Consider the following 23,655-nt stretch of genomic DNA (forward strand, 5'->3'; position numbering starts at 1 on the left):
CAAGTGGTATCAGAGCCACTATTCTCTCCAGGGACTGTCCATTGTGAGTAGTGTGATGCTATGAAGTCGATCGGTCGGGGTTCGAGCTTCTTGGTGGTGAAGATCAATAGGCGCCCACACCAAGCACAATGGTGGATCCTGCAAATACAATTGGAGGGCTTGAGAAGATGAACAATCACAACCACGATTTCTGGCGTTCATGCATGGAGTCATACTTACAAGGTCGGGATCTTTGGGAGGTCAACGACGTCAGTGAAACTGTTGCACCTACAAGAGAAGATGCAAAAGCACTATGTTTGTGATGGATTAAAGCCAGGAAGGCGATGTACGTGCTGAAGACAACAATTGAAAATGAACCGTTTGAGCACATTCGGAAAGCTGATACGCCAAAATCAGCTTGGAATACACTAGCAACTCTCTTTGTCAGGACAAATGATTCTAGTCTCTAATATTTAGAGAATGAGCTCGCGACGTTTACACAAGGGTCAATGACAATTAGTTAATATTTCATGAAAGTAAAATCTCTTTGCAACGAGATTTCCTAGCTTGATCCAGATTTGCAGGTCAGTGAGGCCAGAATGAGGCGATTATCACTCGAGGATTGAGACCCGAGTGCAACAGGTTCATGACGACCACCAGAGGTTGGCTAACTCAGCCATCTCTTGTAGAGCTCGAGAGCTTATTGGCAAATTAGGAAACTCTGGCCAAACAGATGGGCGACGTTTCAATAAAAGACGAAGAAGACACTTTTTATTTGGAAGGAAAAATCCGTTACAAGACCAAAGAAATTAGAGACTGTAGAGGCTACTCTATGAAAGGGAAGTTCTCAACCAGGCGGAGCTTCGCGAAACAACATAAATGATAATTGACAACAAAGGAGTTTACACCAAAATGTCGAATGCTATAATTGTGGTAAGATGGACCACTTTGCTTGTGACTGTAGACTACAAAAGAAGTAAATTTGGCAACTACAACGACTCGTCAGAGCGAGAGCAAAGAAGATTGGGAAGTCCATGCCTCTCTGGCAATGACCGAGGAGATCAGACTGCCAAGTTCGGACTAGTGTTCGAAATATCGGTATTGCGCAATGTATTGCACCCTTGGGATATAGATACGTATCGGTTATCGCATGGGATATATTGTTTGTATCGCGTAATTTATCACACTTTTTGGGAAACATGGGGAAACATTGGGAAAATGGTTGAAGTTTTCAAGGAAACTTCAAGGATTATTAAAAAAGACCTTAATACACACTTTTAAATCATAAAGTCTCAAAAAAGAAGTGCACATAGTAGGTTTCCTTTGTATAGGGTCCTAAGCTATGCGTTGTCCGATTGAACTAATACAACTACATTCAGTATCCACCCCGTCCATCCATTTTTCCATACCATCAAGACATTATCCAAAAAATAAAGTAGATCCAATAATCAGGTTGACCATACGATAGGAAACAATGGTGATTGACCATTAGTGGGACACAAAAGTTTTGGATCAAGCTGATAAAAGTTTTTTCTCTTCATTAAAACTTATGTGAAGTTATCAGCGGATTGGATGCCTAATAAAATATAGGAAAAATTAAGGTCTACCCTAAGAAGTTTTTAATGGTACCCTGTTCAACTACCATTGTTTCTTTGAGTATAGTCCACTTGATATGTATCTGTATCCCACCGCACTTAAATACACTCTTATGGTACTGAATAAACTCTGTTGGGCCCACCGTGAATGTACATGGTTTATCCACGTCGTCCATCCATTTTTCTAGCTCATTCTAGGGGTTTAACACAAATTTGAAACATATCCAAAGCTCAAATGGACCACATGAAACAGTATGAATAATGATTTCCACCATTGAAACCTTCCTAGGACCTACAATGATGTTTATTTTTCATCTAACCTATTCATAAGATCAGAAAGACATGGATGAAGGAAAAGAACAAATATCAGTTTGATCCAAAACTTCTTTGGCCCCCAAGGATTTGTTAACGATAGACATTCAATTTGCACTGTTTTCTATGGTGTGGTCCACTTGAGCTTTGGATATGCTTCATTTTTTAGTCTAAAACCATAAAATTATTTGGTAAAATGGATGGACAGAGTGGATAAAATAACACGAATTATAGTGGGCCCCACAAAGTTTACAAAGCACACTGCTCACTACGCCATATGCTTCCCGCCACACTGGGAATACAGGCGGTGAGGGCGCATATTTCTTGCTAAGTTCTTGCGCTCGAAACCTAGGTGGGGCCAATTGTGATGTTTGTAAGAAATCCGCCCCGTCCATCCGTTTTTTGAGCTCATTTTAGAACTTGAGAGCAAAAGTGAGCAGGATCCAAGACTAAAGTGGGCCACACTAAAGGAAAAGGTGGGCAGGGAAATTCCTACCGTTGAAACCTCCCTGGGTTGATAGTGATGTTAACATGCCATCCATACCGTTCATAATGTCATTCCTACTGGGATGAATTGAAAATACAAAAATTAGTTTGATTCAAAATTTATGTGGCCCCACGAATATTTCAAGTGTGAATGTTCAATCCTAACGTTTTCGGCGCACTTGAGTATCGGATCCTGCTCATTTTTTACCCATCTAAAATGTTCTCACAAAATGGATGGACGGAGTGGATTCCTCACAAACATCATAGTAGGCCCCACCTAAGGTTTCAAGCGCAGGAACTTCCTTCTAAAGGCTCTTGCAGGAAATCTGTGTCTAGCGTTGGTGCTGCTCAAGCTTGAGTTGTGCGAATGTTTCAAAGTTACATGGCCCCACAATAATGTATTTATTATATCTACATTGTTCATGCATTTGGAGAAATCATTTTAGATTATGAACTCAAAAACGAGTCATATCCAAAGCTCAAGTGGACCATACCACAAATAGCAATGGGGACTAATTCTCACCGTTCAAACATTCTTAGGGCCCACCATAACGTTTATTTTCCATCCAATCTGTTAATTAGGTCACACAGACCTGGATGAAGAGGAAAAATAAATATCATATTGATCCAAAACTTCCGTGACTGCCAAAAGGGTTTCAATGGTAGACGTTCAATCTCCCACTGTTGTTTGCAGTATGGTCCACTTGATCTTTGGATCTATCTTATTTTTCGGCTCAAGCCTTATGAAGATCTCATCAAACGGACGAATGGTCTGGATATAACACATACCTCATGATGGGACCCATAAAACTTGGTGACGTTACCACACCAGGCAGCTTGGTGGTGTGCGGTACTCCATTTCCTTAAAAAGGGCTCGGGCGGTCCTTAAAATTTCTCGCAAATCTCAAGTATCGGCGAGGATTTTGACAAATTTCTCTCCAAAATTGGAGATTTTGTCTGCGGTAACCTACGAACGAAGCTTCAATTCGAATGGCCCACCAAATGGATGCTTCTGGTCATGGCGATCTCTTTTACAAGTACCGAAATCCATCCTCTAGATTTTTTATTTATATTTATTTATTTCCGATCTTTTCGGATAATGATGCTATCCCAAACGATATTGGCATTTATTTATTTACTTTTTGGTCTCTTTCGAAGGATTTTGTATCGTTGGACTACGATATCGATAATATCGGCCGATAGTATCGATATTTCGAACACTGGTTCAGACAAGGCCAGATGTACTACTTCAAGGAGCCAAGAGGTAGCATTTGGTGCCGCTATTGAGAATTGCAAAGAGATAACACTTGCCACGGTCTTTAATCCTAAAGACATCAACTATGATCAAGATTGGATCGTTGATTCGGGATTTCAAATCACATGACATAAGATAAATCAAAGTGTGTAACCTTTACCAGGTACGACGGTGGCAAGGTAGTTGTTACCAGTGTTTGAAATGTCGGTATCACATTACGTATCGCACCTTTGGGATGTGGATATGTATCGGTTATCGCATGGGATATATTGGTTGTATCGCATAATGTATCGTTGCTATTGGAAACATGGGAGAACATTGGGAAATTGGTTGAATTTTTCAATAAACTTCACTGATTGTTAAAAAAGACATCAATACACACTTATAAATTAAAACATTATTAAAAAACAAGTGCACATAATAGGTTTTCTTTGTATGGGGTCCTAATCCATGTGCTGTCTAATTGAATTGATGCAAGTATATTCATAAAATTTATAATTTATAAATGTATGAAGACGTGTGGAAACATAAGCAATACATTCAAAAGCAAAAGAAGAATCACTAGATCAAGTTACATACATGTTTGATTTTATGTTTGAACACAAAGATTGCAACCGATTTGCGAGAAATTGGGAAATTTTGATTTTGATTTTTTTTTCAAATTTCTACAACTTGACTCATCTCCTCTAAATCTCAAAATCGAAGCTCCCAATCCATGATTTTTCATGCAAAACATGAAAAATCATGGATTTGTAACAATTTGATACTGATTTAACCTGATTTACAGGAAAAAAAGAAGAAAAGAATCGAAAATCGAAAATGCTCATCGGATCGAACGTGTGAGACATATCCCAATGCTTGTGTGTTTTGTATCGCATAGGTGGGATACAAGATATATCGTGGGATATATTGGCCGATATCATTGATACATAAAACACTGGTTGTTACGGCCAACAACACACAGCTACCAATCACTCATGTAGGGGAAGCTACTTGCATACCCATATCTAGCAAGAATGAAGCACAACTACAACGAATGTTCCACGTACTAGGTATGAAAAAGAATCTACTATCTATATCTCAATTAACGTCATCCAGCAATTATGTTGTATTTGGCCCCAATGATGTAAAAGTTGTATTTGAAGTTGTAGATGAAGTGAAGTTGTGAGAAAGTGTGAGTAGCCGTGAGGTACAAGTGTAGTGAGAAGAAGTACTGTGAGATGTGAGTACCTGTAGTTGTGTGATGTGTTATTAGAGTAGTTGCTAATTGTGTGTCTTAGTAGAGAGTCTTGTTGGCGTGAATGTGTAACTTACATGTGTAAGGTGTAGTTGTGACTTGTAATAGTTGTGTATTTTAATTTTGTATACACAAGATTTTTGTACTTTGTTGTTTTTCTCCTTACAAGACTCCCCTATATATAGTTGTTGCAAGCTTTAGGTCGGTTACAACAAATGGTTATAAAGACCATACTTAGTTTAATCTAAATGCCTTATATACAAGTGGTTAAAAGGCAACCCACGTGGTTGTATTTCTAACATGTACTTTAGCCCTAAGTCGGTGCTATTAGTTGGTGTTGCTTCTATATCAGGTGGACCTTCCATTCAATTAGCAAAAATCTCCACTCCAACTTTGATTGCCAACAGTTCAGCCCGATTCTAGTATCCCATTACCATGGGACCTGAGTGGGTGAACTTCACCAATCTATGATCATCAGTGGGAACACCACTAATCCTTGACGGACTGGGACTCAAATAGACCTTCAATCTGTATTTTACCTCCACCAACAAGAAGGCAGAGTACCAATGGTCCACTTTGACAGAACACCGGTGAAAATCTAGTGTTACTGGAGAATTTGGAAGAGGCACAACCCCAAATTCTTAGAGCTTTTTTTATCTTTCTGACTATCTATTCAGGGAAACATGAAGATCTTCAGTTCTATTTCTTTTTATCCATACTTCTCACATGATTGCTAATGGAAACATTCTCCAAATGATTTTGCCTCGAGTATTGAAAGGAGTCTTGCTAGCATTTTGAAACATCCTCTTCCTTGCTGTCGCATCCAAATCTGTTGCCGCTTTGCTTCACGTGTCGTGCAACTATAATATAATCATTGACAATGTAGTTTTGGATTTAGCAAAAATGTTTAATATGTATTTAATTTTTAATGCTCGTAACGTAAACTTCCTTAAAATTGTAAGGAAATATATAGCGGAGGGGACAGACAGACACCCCCTATACAAAGAGTCAATCTTGTTACACCTTCCTTGGCTATGGTGTCACTGTCAGTGATATTTAGCTTCTTTATCTAAATAAGTTAACAAAGTGTTTACGTTGAAACTCTCTCACATGTTGTTAAAATAACCAAGTGCTAGGTTCAATGATTCATATTAAGCATTGTCTACCTTGTTAATAACATTCTTTTAATCAATTTCAACTATTTGATACCCACGATGTTTCCCCACATAGCCTTCTTGAAGAGCTGCAGTTGCAGGCATTTGAATTCCCTTGTAATATTATAGTATTGGTGCAAGGGATTCATGCTTTCAGTCAAGTTCTCATTTTACACAAAGCTGATGCTGATCCATGGCGTAGTTCCACTTATTTATTTATTCTGAGAGATGTTTGTAGTTCCACTTGATACTATTTATTTTTAAATTGGAAAATTTGGATTTCCCCCCAGTTCCATGATATTGATGCTATTTCTTTACTCAATTGCAGGTTATTATGGAGATTCCATTGGAGTTGATGTTAACTATAAGTAAAAAACTTCCATGGATGTTTTTTCCCGATATTGTACCAATAGGTCATCCTATATTTGATATTATCAACTCAACCAATCCGGAGGTAACTGTAATTCTGCTATTGTTTTTGTGCAGTGCATAAATTTTTATTGTTATTTTCTTCTTCTATACATAGTTATCTACTTCTTGGATACAATTCTCTATTTCTCGGATGCATTTGCCTTCATGTTTTATATTTCTGTATCTCCATTGCAGCCACACACACACACACACACACACACACATATACATATATTGATTTAATTATTATTATTATTATTTATTTATTTTTTAATTTTAAATTATTTTTTTTTAATGATGGATCTATTTTGGAGTCCCAAAATATTGGGCTGAAGGTTGCAAATTTGCAACAGAAGTGCAGAATTTCTGGTCGTACTTCAACCAATAGTACAATATTGAAAGATCACACTAATCCAACAGACAGTGAAACATTACTGTTTGGAGGAATTCTCTCGTTGTACGTGAACTTCACATGCAACCAGAGAACTTCTGAGCAATGCATAAGTGGGCCCCACCATGAGTATAAAATCGTGCAAAAATCAGGCTGGTCTTCTTATCAGATGGTGCACCTATATGAAAACAATAAATGCTTTAAACAGAAGCTGATGGTTTGATTCAGTGTACACATAAGGCTCACCCAATGAGTGGACCGAATCTGATTTTTTTGCCAGTTGATTTCATGGAGTGGACCACCTTATGCATGGCTTGCACGTTCAACAGACATACCATTGTTGGCACATGAGCTTGGTTTCATATGAAGTTCATGTAACAGGCTGTCGATGATCATTCTTCTTACTTGTTTTCTTGATAATATAAAGAGATGCATTAAAGCAAGCAGCAACTTTCAAGGCTAGGCTATAAAATATAAAAAAGAAGCAGACGAAGAGAAACCAAGAGTTTGTCTTGTACAAGGCAATTAGAAAAGTGGATGGAAAGTGAGACTCGTGACTTTAAATCCTTCTCAGGATAGTTCTGAAGTCGTCAAAAGACAACTTATGCAATTTTCTTGTTTTTTAATATCCAAAGCCAATGGTATGTATGAGTTACCTAACAATTGATACATTTGAAAGTTAAAACTCTCATGCATAAAACTATATAGTTAAGTCTTAATCAGTAAATGCATGTAAGAATAAATAAACTAATCACAGCATGCACATATCTTTCCAAGAATCTAAATAAATGCCTTGTCAATATGAAGCCCATGTCTTGCATGAAATTTTGAAGTAGAGATTGTCTTGTTTTGTACTAATAATTAGTTTTGTACTAATAATTAGTTCTTAACTATGACTGGCTATTCCATGTGGCAGAGTGTTGGACATGTAGAAATAAGGAAGAGCGGAGATCAAGGATATTGAGACCGATGGGTGGGAAGACAAGGAAGGATAGAAATAAGAATTAGGTCATGAGAAGCACCTATAGGATGATTCTTGATCATAGTTGTGATTGGATGATTCCTCATCATCCATTTTGTATCATTTCTCTCTTTTCTTTTAATAAAATTCCATTTATCCTTCAAAAGAGAAAAAAAGTAGCCTAGAGTTCTAACATGCGATAAAATGATGGAGAGCAGCATGAGATAGTTCAATCAAGTGTAATGAAGATTGTACAAATAGGAAAAAGAAGAGAAGAGAATGTCTATTTTCTCCTCCTCCAGAATCTTTATTTATTATCTCTTAATTACAAAGATAATCTTCTGTTTACAAAGAGATAAGTAACAAAATAAATCAAATAACCAAAAGATATCTAAAAAGATAACTAGAGACATACACCAATATGGTGTTCATTAGGATCGTACAAGACTATACATGATCAATATGGTGCTCTACAAGACTACAACTACACAGAGTTGTGTACTCTAACACTCCCACTCAAGCTGGAGCACGTATATCATGCATTGCCAGCTTGCTGATGAGTCTGGGAGTTTCCAGAGAGGCACTGTACTTTTGATGACTCCTGGGATGTGCATATCCGGTGGCCATCGAAGGATCTAATGGCACTTCCGATGGCTGGGATTTGAACTGTTGGCTCTTTTGATGGATGCAACACTTCCAATGGCAATGATTTGAATTGATGGCTCTCTCAGTGGCTTGATAATAATTTGATAGCAAATTGGTGATGGCATTGGTTTTGACTAGAAGCCCAAGATAACTGAATCGGAGAATAAATTTGCAGTAGTGACGGTGTTGGAGGGTTGGAAGGGGGGTGGACCTTGTGTAATGATGATGAAGATCATCATCTATGCCTTATCCCAGTTAATTGGGTTTGGCTTTATGAATCCTATTCCACCATTCCACTTTATCAGGGGTTAGACCATCAATTAGACCGTAGGCCATCTAGTATTTTCTTACTACTTCCAACTATGTCCTTTTGGGCCTTCCCCCTGCCCTTTTAAAGCTTTAACTTGTACCGACTCGCTCCTATCTGGTGTGGTTCTTGGTCTCCGTTGCACATGACGTAACCATCTAAGTCTATTTTTCCTCATCTATGGACCCTGCATGATGATGATGAGTCTAAATCTGTTTCTCCATCATCATACAAGATCTGAGAAGAGAGAGATGGACGGTAGACTCTCGAAGTAACAAAAGAAAATCAACCAAGAGGCTTTGATACCATGTAAAAATACGGAAAGGGAGAAGATAGAATATCTATTTCCTTCAACTCTATAATTCTTTTTTTTTTTTTTTTTTTTAAATTTCTTGATTACAAAGATAATCTTTTTTCAAGCAGACAATTACTAAAAACAAAATCAGATAACCAAAAGAAATCTAAAAGATAACTAAAGATTAATAACTGATATATATATATATATATATATATATATAGAGTCATGCTCCCCTGCGCACCTACACACGTGCGCACCTTTGCACACGTGTCATGGGTGTCTAATTTGAACGGTCCATGTGATTCAGAATCCCATGAAACCTCATGTGAGAAATTTTCACCTTGATCTAAAATTCTAGTGGGCCATAGCAAAGAGAAATGCAAATCAAGGGAGGAAACTGTTTTAATTTTTCATGGCCCATCAAAGTTCTAGATCAAAGTAAAACTTGGTCCTGGGGGGTTTCACGAGGTGCTGTTTCACATGAACGGTTCAGATTTTGGATCCACATCACGGATGATGGGTTCTCAAAAAAGTTCGTATGTAATAGGTACGAACTGGTTCGCAGGTGAGCGTTTCCGTGTGTGTGTGTGTGTGTATATATATATATAATATTATATTATATTATATTATCAAGACACACAAGACTATGTGGGCCATCAGTATTTATGCTTTGCACATATATACAAAGCAATGTAGGGCTGCCTTATCTCCCCAAACTGTAACGGCCTAGGGCCGTTATGCATAGTAACTGGAGAAACAAACCAAAAAAGTTAAAAGAAATGTACCTACTGCAGCAACCAATGTTGTTAAATGGCAATATGCGAGTGGGAGAGGGGTTGTACTCGAATGAACATATGTATTCTAGTTGCGCTCGTAACCGCTTGCAGAGCATGTGAGGCCAAGAATGGCCAATTTCTTCAGTGTTGGATCCTTCTTGTTTGGGGTCACTCCATAAATTAACCACTAGTCAGTTGTACAAACAACAATTAGAGTAAGTTAGACTCTGTAGATTGTAAGAAATCATTCTAAGTTAGAACAACTTGCTAAAACGTTCACACTTGGTAATTCATAGATCTATGTCTGATGACTGTCTTTTGAGAAAATCCCCACACCCTTCAAGTAGAAGTCCAATAGTCTAGAAACCCGATCATGTTCATTTTTATTTGGAACCATTTTCTTCAATACATAAGAAATCCTACCATATACGTTGCTTCTGCCTTACTACGATCCACAGAATGGAATAATATGGTCAGATTAAGGATATAGGAAGCCGAATATAATGGAGATGATATTTGGTTACCCAATCTTTTATCGATAATATCTAATATAGGGGTATAATCACATTCTTTATAATTAACCGTACACTAATCTTAACACACCAAGGGTTCTGAAGATTTCAGTACCTTCAACACTAGTGTTCAGAATGATTGCAAAAGGATAGTTTGTTGGACTTTCCTTTGGCCTTCTTTGACCAAGGTCTGTTATTCCAATCGGTTGACATTACAAAGCTTTTAAGCTTAAATTATTTATTATTATTATTATTATTATTATTATTTTGCACACAACCTTTGTAGTATTAAAAAGGCCATTGCAAATTGGGTGAGGGAGTAAATTATAGCCAATTCATTTTCTTATGTTATGGAGTAGAAGGGCATGTTTATACATAAACATAGTGATTTTTCTACCTCTAGCAATCACCTTAATATACAACCTACCTATACCTTTTAACATTAAATCTATACAATGTGCTACGTTTGGAGTTCAAAATAAACGATGTTGCTTCTCCATAAGAAGGCGACAACGGCTGCAAAGGAGGATACCTTGTCCGTGATAGCTTGGACATTACATTCTTCTCTTGTTTCTTCAACTACAATATCTAGCAATGTAAACAAATATTTAATCATATAAGAATGAGCTGATGCATTGACGAATTTAAGAACATTGTTCCAGTCGGACAATTAACGAGAAAGTTAATCAATGTCCAACCGGATATATGATTCCATTCATTAGCCATTAAAGTACATCCATAGATTTTCCATACCTCTTTGTATTCAAGAATAAAGCTTCTAGTAAAATCAACCTATACCTTAAAGCATGTTTCCCTCACTTCATAATACGAAGGAGGCTTAGGTCCAAGACCAAATTAACCTATTGCTTCAACCATTACTTTGAAAAATTTCAATTTAATGATATTGAAAGCAACATCAGCTTGGTATGACCACTTAGCAATATTGAATTGTGGTTTTCCTATCTTTATTTTTATGGAGGTTTTCTATTGTTATTTGTGTGGATCCTTTACCTCTCAACAACATCATTGGGATGTAGTCTACATCACCTATCCAATGGCCCATACCCATGGGATCTTTGGGATGGTTTAGAACCTCTAATTGATGTAGGAGGGGTATCATCGACATCAATAACATAAATACTCTCATAAGCTTCTTGTTCCATATGTTCTTCTCTAAGTACCACATTGTCATGCCTTTTTCTAGAATGTTTTTCAATGTACTCCATGATTTCCTTTTGGATCTCTGGAGTAAGGGTTAGGCATGTTGTTGCATTGGATCTTAGCATTGTTTGTGTCATCTATTGATATCGGTACTTACAAACCCACAAAGTTCACACACTATTGCAGATTTTTCATTAGCATTGCTTGCATTGCGATAGTGCCCATACTTCTAACTCGAGTTATTCTAATTGGGTTTTAAAGAAGAAGACCAGGAAGAAGACACAATGAGAGAGAGAGAGAGAGAGAGAGAGAGAGAGAGAGAGAGAGAGAGAGAGAGAGAGTCTTGAATCTTGATCTCTTGAGTGGAAAGGCTTGAATACAGAAGTATATGAGAGAAAGATTAATAAGAAGACTAAGAGAGATAAACTTAATAAGAGAGATTAGAGAGGGAGAAAAGGCTTAGAGTAGTGAAAATAAGGAGGGAGGGGGTGCAAGCAAAAAAGGGGAAGATTTGACAAAAAAAAAAACCTCATGACGTTATAAATATGACCGTTGGACCACTGTGCGATCTCACATTCACATAACTACATAAGCGATCGCACAAAAACATTGTGTCCCCCAAAATAGTAATAAAAAATAAATAAATACAACATTTTCGTATATGCGATCCACTCACTCAAAATTGTGTAAGCGATTATGTGATCGCTCAAGACAACAATGACAACAAATGCTCTTCTCTGGAGGGGAAGAAAGCTCTCTCTCTCTCTCTCTCTCTCTCTCTCTCTCTCTCTTCTTCTTCTTCTTCTTCTTCTTAGATGTAAGTGCATCTCTCTAGAAGAGTGCAAGTGCGTCTCTCTCTATCTTTTCAAAAGCATGTTGCAACATGGCTTTATTATGTCCAAGCTTTTAAAAGAGAAGGTCCAACTAGTTGGACTATAAGTTACGGTCCACCAACGGATAACTTCCAAACTTTCATGTGGGTGAGACATCCAATCCATCCAATAGGTTGGCCCCATCATAAGCATCACCTTTTGCAAAACTTAGGCATATTGATCACATTTGTATTTTGCTATTTGTCAATGGCTAGAAATGTTTGTCTATGGTGTGGCTAATTGATGAGTAGATATGGATGATTTTTGCACGAGGTGAGCCTCATTTTTGGGGCCAATCTATTGGAAAGGTTGTATTTCACACGTACTTAACTAGTTTGGTGGGGTTGACCGTAGCTTGTGGTTCAACCGGTTTGACTTGAGACCTTCTCTTTTCTCTTTATACATACTCTAGTGGTATATGAAGCTTGATACACTTGCACTAAGAAATTTGTACATGTGTCATGTATTAAATCAAAGTAAACCGATTAAAATGTGGGGGCCGCTATTGCTTAGTCACAATCCCAAAATTAAATTGTTTGAATTTGAATGATCCTAACCGGTGATTTGCAGACACTTGTTTGTTGAAATAGGACCATTGGATATTTTTAATTCTTCACCATCCAATAAATGACCACTGATTTGATAGCCAGATGATGGAAGAAGCATAATTTGGGGCCAATTGCATTAGAGGGATGAATGTCATAGATTGCATGAATTCCAGGCTGATTTGGTGGCATTCGAGTGGTCCCTCAAATTGGTGACACTATTCATCCGAATTTAATTTCAAATTTTTTCTTAAAATTTCTTGGGAGGAACGATGCCAAATGGTTAGAGATATGCATTAGTAGGTGGGTGGCATATATTACATGAGTTTGGGGTTGATGTGTAATGTCTGTTTCAAATTTTAGCAAGAGTAAAAACCTAGGCAGTAGTAGCACCCAAGGTAGAAGGTTCCTGCAACAAAGGTTGTATTGTTTTTTTTTTTCCCCAGAGTAGTATCATAGCATTCACATCACTTGCTCTTGATTTGCATATTGTTTGTGAACTACATGTACCTAACGTTAACTAATTGCAGCTAATCTTCACAATCTTTTCGTTGAATCTACATGATCGATTCCATTCTATTGCATTATGGAACCTCATTTTCTCTTTGAATTTGTTTGATGGCTTGTATCCTAGAGTTTAGAGTTTCGACTTTTATTTTGAGTCTTATTCTTTCACAGTTGTCGTGGTGGTTACTCAACTTGCTTTTTTATGAGTGCGTTTGAATATGTTATCTAATTGAATTGCTATTATGAGTTTAATGACATGGAAATAACCACATTATAATTTCCTACTTAGCATTTGGATTGAGCCAAATTGTAATTTCCTGAGTATCCATATTGAGGGTTTGACTTCAAATGGTAGTTACATTATTCAATTCACTCGTATGTCCAAACATAGAACTAATTCATTTCTTATTTAGTGGATGATGAAATTTAATGACATTGTCTTTGTTTTTTGTCTTATTTATTTCATTGCCACAGACAGATTGGGACCTCAGGTTAGCATGCCTTCTCTTGTTTGCATTTGATCGTGAGGGTAATTTCTGGCAACTGTATGGTGACTTTTTACCTAGTGCAGATGAGTGCACTAGCTTGCTTCTAGCAACCGAGGTGTGTCGCAGGAGATGACAATTTCAATTTTTAATGCATCGCGATGCAGTCAATTTCTTTTTTTCTTTTTTTTTTTTCTTTTTTAATTTTCTTTTCTTTTTGTTGCTGCTTAAAATTCCATTTATGTCATTTCTTTGGATTCTTTGGCAGCTTGCTTTTTGTCTGCTGCATATAGATTCCTTTTGGTGCATTGATTGTGAAATTGAGATTGCACTCTATGGTAGTAACTTTACATAGAGCATCATGTAGAGAATAGTATATGTTATGTTTACGTTTGTATAGTATGGTAGTCTGCAGATCATAGGGCCCTGTTGCATCGGGACAAGTTCGTTAGATTTAGCCCCATGATTTGGTTATCCACATTGTTGTTTTGGTTTGGTCATACCTTGGCTGGGGAATGCACTGAAAATCTTCCAAGTTGGAAGGTGCTTTGATCGGTAGCATAAAACAAACCATTAAAAAAACAAACAGCAGGTGCGAAAAGAGCCAAATAGTGGACAGATAGGATCTTCCAGTCTGAAAGGCTTTTGAGACATCAAACATCGGGCCCAAAAGATCAGCGGTCTAGATTGCCAAACCATGGCCCTCTCCTGTATGGACTGGGTGAATCAGGATCCTTGTCATGCCTTAATGTATCAGGACCCCATGATCCTCTACACATGGGCTGCACATTGTTTTCTTCCATTTAGTTAAAACTTAAAACCAATTGCTCAATGATTTATTATACTTTTCTGTTATTACGTATTTTGCAGGAGGAGCTTACAGAGTTGCAGGACCAAAATCTGGCTTTGACTATGAAGGAGCAGCAGCAGCGGGCATTAGAATTTTGGGAAAAGAATTGGGTAAGGAGTAATCCATACTCGTTTTCGTAATCCACTCCAATGGCTTTTTACACTCCCTTTAACACATTGGTTTTATGTTCAACCATAAACAGCACTCTGGTGTTCCTCTTAAAATAAAGCGTCTTGCCCGTGATCCTGAGAGATTCATTTGGGCAGTGAGCGTTGCACAGACACGCTGTATTAACTTGCAAATGAGGATTGGTGCACTCATCCAAGATTCCAACATGCTCATTCCTTATGCTGGTAATTTTCTTGGCCACAAATTATCCTGAGACAGTGTATATTTGCAGTTTTGGTTAATTGAAGAGGTTTGCTAGTGATGCTGATGGAAGCTTGCTTCTCTCTACATTCCATGGTTCATTCAGCACACATCAAGGGCAATGGGTATTCCACATTCAATTTAAAAATAAAAATAAAATGCATCGTTTGGATAACTAGGATAGACAGCTCGGTATGCTTTTTGGGATATGGCTCCTCCATGTGGTGGACACCAGATTAATAGTTACAATTTCCCTAAACAATCCCCACATTTTAGAACGCTACACTGCAGTATGCTCCTAGGCAGTGTTCGAAATATCAGTATCGCGTTACGTATCGCATTCTTGGGATATGGATACGTATCAGTTATCGTAGGGAATATATCGGTTGTATCGTGTAATGTATTGTTGTTGTTGGAAACATTGGGAAATTGGTTGAATTTTTCGATGAAACTTCAATGATTGTTGAAAAAGACATCAATACACACTTATAAATCAAAACATTACAAAAAAGAAGTACACATAATAGGTTTTCATTGTATGGGGTCCTAGTCTATGTGTTGTCTAACTGAATTGATGCAAGTATATTCAATGTCTATCCATATAATTTATAAATGTAAGAAAACGTTTGGAAACACAAGCAATACATTCAAAAGCAAAAGAAGAATCACTAGATTAGGTTACAGACATGTTTGATGTGATGTTTGAACACAAAGATTGCAAATGATTTGCGAGAAATTGGAAAATTTTGATTTTTTTTTTTCAACTTTTTGCAACTCGGCCCCATCTCCTCCGAATTTTGAAGTCGAAGCTCCCAATCGTAACAATTTGGCACTAATTTAACACGATTTACAAAAAATAAGAGCATCGAAATTCGAAAATGCTTAGTAGATCGAACATATGGAATATATCGCACTACTTGTGCGTTTCGTATCGCACTGGTGGGATACAAGATATATCGTGGGATATATCGGCTGATATCGTCGATATTTAAAACAGTGCTCCTAGGTGATGCTACTGGCTTTGGATTTGCTTCTCGAGCATGAGGGTAGAATGGGTTGCACGAAAAAGAAGAAAAAAAAATTTGCATTGTCTGCTAGCTTCCACAAGAAAAATTCTCCAGTAGCAGTCCTGATTTCAAGAGCAAGAATGTCCCCCAGTTATTACCAGTACCAATCTCTCTCACCCGATCTGGTTATCCCGTTACCATCTCAGCTCATCATAGACGAGCCATCAGAGCCAGGCAACTGTAGCCAAAGCAGCTATTAAAATAGCTGCATGCAAAATGCCTATATGAACACAATTCATTATTTCAGGATAGGGATGAAGAACCATCGCTTAACTCCTCAGTGACTTGCTTTCCATACAAGCTGCAAATGTCTTTGAGATCTGAAACAATCATTAGCTAGGATATGCCTTGGATGGGCCATAAACAAAATAAATAAATAAATAAAATAAAATAAAATAAAATCTGATTTAATAATTCCAGTTGTTCTCATGAGGACTTCGGAGGAAAGGAAAATAAGTGAATATGAAAAGTTCGACAAAAGTTCCTTGAACCATCCATTTTACCCAAGGACTGTTCCATTCCAAGGATTGAGTTGTCTTATTGGTGTCAATTATATGGCCAATCTGGCTGAAGGCTTACCCAATGATTTCTTGTCTCCTATATGTTTGCCACATGTACGAAAAGTGAGTTATTGGCAAATTAGTAGAGAGTGATAAATATTCTAGGTCTTCTCAAATCTCAGATCTTCATGTTGCATATTCGTTTATGAAAATCTTACATGATCTTTTCTCATCTCTCTGGTGGAGAAGCATGCTTGTTTCTCTTTTTAGCATTATACGTTCTAGTGGAAATGTTAAGGTTTCTGTGATGTCTGTATATTAGGATTGATTGTTATCTTGTATGTTCTTCATATCCATGTTATAAGGATTTAATGCATGTCCTCCTTTGATGTTCTCAGGGGCAGATTCTTCTCTATGTTACTCTTTTAGGGGATCAATCTATATTCTGATATTTTTAACAAGAACATCAGCATTCTACCTTCTTTACATGTTCACGCAAATATTTGGGGAAGTTATTTAACTATTGTTTTATCTTGTAGACATGTTGAATCATTCCTTTCAACCAAACTGTTTCTTCCACTGGCGTTTCAAGGACCGCATGCTTGAGGTGATGATAAATGCTGGGCAACGAATCAGAAAAGGCGAAGAGGTAATATTCTCCATACTATTTTCTCTTAGTTTGCTGCTTTTGGTTTTGGCCCTGTTATGGTGAGTCGCGAGAGTATGATTTGTAATCTTCTTCCAAAACACCACAAGATCCAGTTTGTTCATCAGGTGGGCCTTGCCATATATATATTGTGGCCCTAAAAGTGAGCCTGGTCAGTCATCATGTGGACCAGATGTTTACATCAAATATGGATCGTTGATCAATTTTTCAAACTCATCCATTTTTTCATACTCATATGCCCCACCTCACGAAAGGAACTTGCACACATGCACCACATTGAAATGTGTGGGAAGAGGAGGATCTGAGATCCTACCCTAACGAGTAGCCATTCCATTTAGTTTTTTATTTAAGACACCTCTATCCCTTGAACTGTCCTAGCTATTTATCTTGTTTGTCATTTAAACTAAATGCCTACTCCAAGGAAATTTTTTGTTTGACAGTTCATGTTTTGTCTGTCACTTTTGATTTTCTTCATGTGGTACTCTGCATAGGAAATTGGTATTGTTTTTCTTCATGTGGTACTCTCCATTGGAAGTTGGCATTCCGGTCACTACCTTTCTACTGTGTGAACTGTAGATCATGTCATCTCATGCATTATTCCCCATTATTGAGAAGGACATTGCTCATAGAATTAGGGTTGAGTGGATGAGGTGGAGGTGTGCCTCTGGAGTATTATGTGATTACCGCATGCCAATGAAACTGCAAAGGTGATTTTATAGGACAACTATAAGATCAGCTATGCTTTGTGGGGCAGAATGTTGGGCAATCGAGGAACAAAACGTTCATAGAATAAGTGTAGCTGAAAGGAGGATGTTGATGTAGATGATTGACGAGACAAGGATAGAATTATAAGTGAATGCATTTGAGAGAACTTATAGTCTCAGTAGGTAATAAGGTGAGGTAAACTAGGCTTTGGTGGTTTGAACTTTTTCATCAGAGACCAAGATCTGAACAGGTTATAAGGGGTGAGTTGGTTCTAGTTGAAGGCTATAAAAGGGCAAGGGGAGGCCCAAAAGAACATGGGTGGAGCGTGGAGGTAGTAAGAAAAGATCTGATGACCTATGATTTAACCGAAGATATGGTCCATGATAGAGTGGAATGTGGAATAGGATTAACCTAGTCAATTGGGATAAGGCTGAGATTATGATGACGAACTCTGAGTGATAGATGATTATTTCGGAGGCATACACTATTTTATTTCTGTAAAAATGACACTCATGGAAATAATCCATTGATCGTTATTCATTTTTAGTTTGTGTTGCCTCTATGTGCACCATCTTTGAAACTTTATCTTTCACATAATACCAGACAAAGGCTGAAAAATAATTGAGGAAAAATGAAGTAGGGGAAATTCAGACATGCTCTACTTTTTTAAATTTCCATGATCCTCATTTTTCAGTTATTATCTTTTGGGAAAATTATTAATTGGTGTAAGGCATAGATGATGATGGTCTTTGAGAATCCAGAAATAGTGTTGTGTGAGCCTCCATTATTAACTCAATATGGTTCTCCACTCCATTTTTCTTTTTCTTGTTGACGGTGCATTTGACTCCAGCTGCAAGAAAAAAAAAATAAAATCAAAATTATGGGATTTCTACTCTTAGTAGAATTTCAAAAAATCAGGAGGTGATAATTGTCTGGATATGCAGATCTATTTCTTTAAAATGCAGCCAAAAGGACCCCCCTTTTTTGCAATTGTTGGAAATTCTACTGAGAGTAGAAACTCCATAATCACATATTATGTTTTTCCGCTCCCAAAATGGCTTTGAGGCAAATGCAGACTATGTTTCTCTTGTAATGTTTTCCTTTTGCCTGTCAACAGATGTTATCATGTATTTCCAAGTGGATAAAATCATAAATTTGATGTCCCTGTTTGTGTCCTTCATATATGTGGACATGATAGTGCATCTTTCCCACATGGTACTGAATCATCCATTTATGGAAAATTGGAAATCCCTCATAATTTGAAAAAAATAAAAATAAAATCAATGTTGACCAAAAAACGATAAAAAATTAAATAATTTTGACATTCTTGTGTCATTTGTACTGTTTAGGTACCAATTCTCTCGGAGGCTTATATTGGGGATTTTGCTAAAATGTATCTTTGGTTCACATGCCACTAAGTCATCCAACTTTTTTTTTTTTTTTTTTCTCTTTTTGAATAAGAATTTTGGTTGGAAGGTCAGTTTGATAGCTATGTACTTGAGTATTTTAGTTGCATGAGATATATTTAGGAGCATTTACCTTCCATACCAAATATTTAGGAAGTATTCAACTATTCTCATTGAATCTCAATTTATGGATACCTTGATAGTACAGATGATTTTCCATGCTTTTATTCAGATTTCCATTTTGGTTCCTCACTGGAGTCTTCCCTATGCTATTCTGTCTCTTGAATATTACTATCTATTTAGGCAAATATCCTCCAGTTATATCTGCTTCGTTCATTATAAATCTCATTTCGATATTTCTCCTTTTTAAGGCTCAACTAATGACACAATTCTCTTAGCCTTTTCTCACTCACTGCTTCAAGTGTATTACTTGAATTTCCATGTAGGATTGTGAAATACTTTTTAATACAAGCTATTCAAGTTTATTATTTTTATTTGATCTCGTTTAGTATTCTCATGGAGTCAATCCCATCATGTGTAAATGTTTTGAGAGGATTTTTTTTTTTCCATGATGGGGTGTCTAATACTTAAAACTGATCCAGAGGTCACTCACAATTTCTTTATTTCTTTCTTAAGTTGCTTACAATAGTTTATTCTGTAAAGTTGATTTCACTTTGTTTCTCAAATATTCGCAGATGACAATCAATTATATGAGTGGCAAGAAGAATAACATACTTATGGAGAGATACGGTTTTTCATCGTCAACGGTCTGTTTCGAGCACGTATCTTGATTCTAGAGCTGTTGGATGTTATCTGTCATATAATATATGCATCTACCTCTCTCCCTGTTCTATTAAATATCCCTACATACGTACATACATGCAAGGGATGGTTTGAATCAGACATTGGGTGTTTGATTCTATGCAAATATGTGGCCTGGTTGATAAGCAGAGTGATCTGATTTTGCACCACTGATCTTCATGGTGGGCCCACTTTGTGCATTTTAGAATGTCCTACAGGCATGTGATGTTGTCACATGAGCTGGCTTGCATGATGTGAAGCTCGCATGGTCGGGTTGTCGAAGGATCATCCATTCCTCATCTATTATCTATATATGCGTATGCATTTTTGTTCTCTATGATGATCTTCAAATGTTTTTTTTTTTTACTGAATTTACTCAGTTGTCTGCCTTATTTGCTGAAACCTGCAGAACCCTTGGGATGTCATAAACTTCTCTGGCGATGCCAAAATTCACTTGGATTCCTTCTTATCAGTTTTCAATATCTCTGGCCTGCAAGACGAGTTCTATCACAACAGTATGGGCACCATTAATTCTCTTTGTGAATTTACACCAGTCATAGCATCTTTGATTATTCAAGTTATATTGCTGCATGAAAGAGCCACATGCATCTGTAAAGAACCAGTGGTTCTCTATTTGTATGCACAGGCCGGTTGTCTGATGGAGAAGATGCCTTTGTTGATGGAGCGGTTATAGCTGCTGCAAGGACATTGCCAACATGGTCAGATGGGGATATGCCTCCAATCCCAAGTGCAGAAAGGAAAGCTGCAAGGGAGTTACAGGAGGAATGCCAACAAATGTTAGCAGAATTTCCTACATCCTCGGATGAAGATCAGCAGATTCTAGGTACCACACCAGCTGTTCCATATATATACCTATTTGTTAATATACTATTTTCTTTTTTAAAAATGGTGTTGAAATTGATGGTCCACTGACTTGGATTGCAACTTGGATTCTTCAATAATGATCAAGTCCTGCCATGTATGAGCCATGATCTAAAATCAAATAGGTTGGTCAAACTGAACTATAGGATCAGTGGAATTGCCTGTCGAATGTGAGGCCATAGCCTGCTTTTGTTTTTGGGCCATCGCAAGTCCATGATGGGTGTGTCATGCATCATTACCTGATTTTCTACCCAGTGATGCTATGCTCGATAGAATAAGTCCTCTCATTTGTTAGATTTAAGAAAGATACAAATACTTCCAATAAATGTGATAGGTTTAGTCGAAAAATATCTCCTTTATTTCCATCATCTTTTTTTTTTTTTTTTTTTTTTCTGTTTATTTATTTATTTATTTTTGCTATTGACAGAGTCTAATCCACAAGCAAGTAGAACCCTGGAAGCTGCGATCAAGTACATATCCTTCTCTAGCCATCTTCTGCAAAATTATACAGTGATTCGTGTGAAATTTATTAACAGTTTGCAATGTGATCCTTACAAGAAAAGGAAAAAAAAAATGTTTGCATGTGGGAAACGCGTCCATATCCAAGTCATTCATCAGGCGGTGCCCACCGAAACCATGCCTTGGCTGAAATATAGTGCACGGGCCAACAAGGCTCACGTATGTACCATCAAGATAGACTTGGGGTTTTTTTTCTGAAGTAACCATCCATTTTTTTCTCATGCTTGTGCACCACATGATGATTGATCCGGCCTCATTTTGTGTGAGTGGGACCCTCCTGATGAATGGCCCAGATCGGGCATGTATTCTATATGGGAACGTATGCTGTGAAGGAAACCCTAGGTCTTCGTTGAGTGAATCTATTTTAATTTCTATTTCTCTGACCTGTGCTGCTATAAATCACTGGCAATTTCATGAAACCGATGTGATTGTTGCAGGTATCGGTTACACCGGAAGCTATTCATAGAGAAAGTGGTCCAGGCATTGGATGTTTATCAAGAGAGAATATTGTTTTGATTGAGTGTTATGTGGTGAGCATTTATCTGATGTGCAACCCGCATCTTTGCACACTGCATGTTGGTTTTCAGTTCTGGCAACTGGGGCCCAGGTTTTGGCAATCCAGATCATTGGTCTGTTGCCTCATAGATTGGAAGATCCCAATGACCAATCCTGGTATTGGATTCAGGCCAGTTGACGTACCAAGTGGGGCATGGTCCATTTGTCGAATGTGGACTGTTGTTGTATTTAGTATAATTGTCCTTCTGTAGGCTACAAATTGAAAAGTTTAAGACCATCCAATTGAGTAGACTTTTGGGGCATAGTCCATCAATGGTTGGATGCAACGGACCATGGTCTCGATTATTCAACCACTGGCCCCACTTTCCAAAATCGAATACCTGCACATCCTATGCAAAGATTCAGGTTGTATATTCTATAATCTCTTCTTCTTCTTCTTCTTCTTTTCTTTTTTTGTAGTCCAAATAGAAGCTTCAGATGTTTGGTATCATTATTCCTCTCTTGACCTTTTTGAGCCCAGTACATATATCTTCTTGGTTACCAGACAAGTTATCAGAAGATGGGTGAGCAACCACATGATCAAAATGTAGGCTGTTCCTATCTTGAGGACATCTGAAGTTCGGATGTTGATAAATCACGTCTGCTGGCTTCATCTTCAGGGTACATGTGGCAATTGGGATCATGACTGCTGATCTGGTGGGCCAGTGTGTGTGTGTGTGTGTGATCTATAGGCAAAAGAAGAAAGGAGATTGGACTGGTCATCTTCTGATCACTGGCCTGCTAAAGGAATGTTTAGAGCAACCGTCCACACTTGAACTGGCAAAACCCAAAACAATTGGATTGTTAAGTTGGGTCCCTACTCATGTGTGTGAACAAAAAAGAAGGATTGTTAAGTTGTCTAAACACCAATTTTCGGCCTGTAGACCGTCCACATGATGGTCCCACCAGATCCAATCCATATAAACAAAAGGGAACTGGATAGAACATAATGGCGCAAGCCACGTAATAGCACTACCCTAGAAGGCATGCCTACTTGATTTGGATGATTGTCTGGTTAGGTGATCAATCTGTAAGGCTATGATGTGTGCTATATTCGTCGGTGGTGGATATCTTCTATTGACGAAGATGAAGCAGTTCCTTTTTTCACATGATCTAGTAGAGGGCAGACCTGCATCCACTGTGGTTTGTATTCACAATTTTCAAACATGAACAAGGTTGGCCCTGTTTGGGACAATGGAAATGAGAATAGGAATTTGGTATACTTGCACATTCGTGGATTTGGATTTGGCAAATGTCAAGGTCCATGGTTTGGGAATCAAGCCACAATTTCATAGATATAGAGAGTATTTATTATAATGGTACAACATTCATTGCAAGGAATTACTTTATTGCTTCTAAGAGTGTCATTTTGTACTGCCCCAGATCCATGGATCCACAGAGGCCTGGATTTTGCAATCCAAGGATTTTGGGGAAATCCTAAATGA

General features: G+C 37.6%; 1 protein-coding gene across 3 annotated transcripts in view; it reads left to right on the forward strand.

Annotated features, from left to right (window-relative positions):
- LOC131221128 (protein PLASTID TRANSCRIPTIONALLY ACTIVE 14) overlaps positions 1 to 22,788 on the forward strand; it is a 32,749-nt gene extending 9,961 nt beyond the window's left edge. Inside the window, exons 4-13 of one of the 3 annotated variants that reach the window (XM_058216275.1) lie at positions 6,347 to 6,472; positions 13,879 to 14,007; positions 14,760 to 14,849; positions 14,942 to 15,092; positions 17,215 to 17,324; positions 20,149 to 20,220; positions 20,664 to 20,775; positions 20,901 to 21,098; positions 21,564 to 21,606; positions 22,093 to 22,788. In XM_058216275.1, coding sequence (XP_058072258.1) covers positions 6,347 to 6,472; positions 13,879 to 14,007; positions 14,760 to 14,849; positions 14,942 to 15,092; positions 17,215 to 17,324; positions 20,149 to 20,220; positions 20,664 to 20,775; positions 20,901 to 21,098; positions 21,564 to 21,606; positions 22,093 to 22,171 — 1,110 coding nt within the window. In that variant the 3' untranslated portion in view covers positions 22,172 to 22,788. The remainder of the gene's footprint in view (positions 1 to 6,346; positions 6,473 to 13,878; positions 14,008 to 14,759; positions 14,850 to 14,941; positions 15,093 to 17,214; positions 17,325 to 20,148; positions 20,221 to 20,663; positions 20,776 to 20,900; positions 21,099 to 21,563; positions 21,607 to 22,092) is intronic. The other 2 variants (XM_058216276.1, XM_058216277.1) reach the window with 2 other exon arrangements.
- Positions 22,789 to 23,655: the final 867 nt, after the last annotated feature.

The sequence above is a fragment of the Magnolia sinica genome, chromosome 12, assembly GCF_029962835.1.
Source record: "Magnolia sinica isolate HGM2019 chromosome 12, MsV1, whole genome shotgun sequence".
In the NCBI taxonomy this organism is placed as follows: Eukaryota; Viridiplantae; Streptophyta; class Magnoliopsida; order Magnoliales; family Magnoliaceae; genus Magnolia; species Magnolia sinica.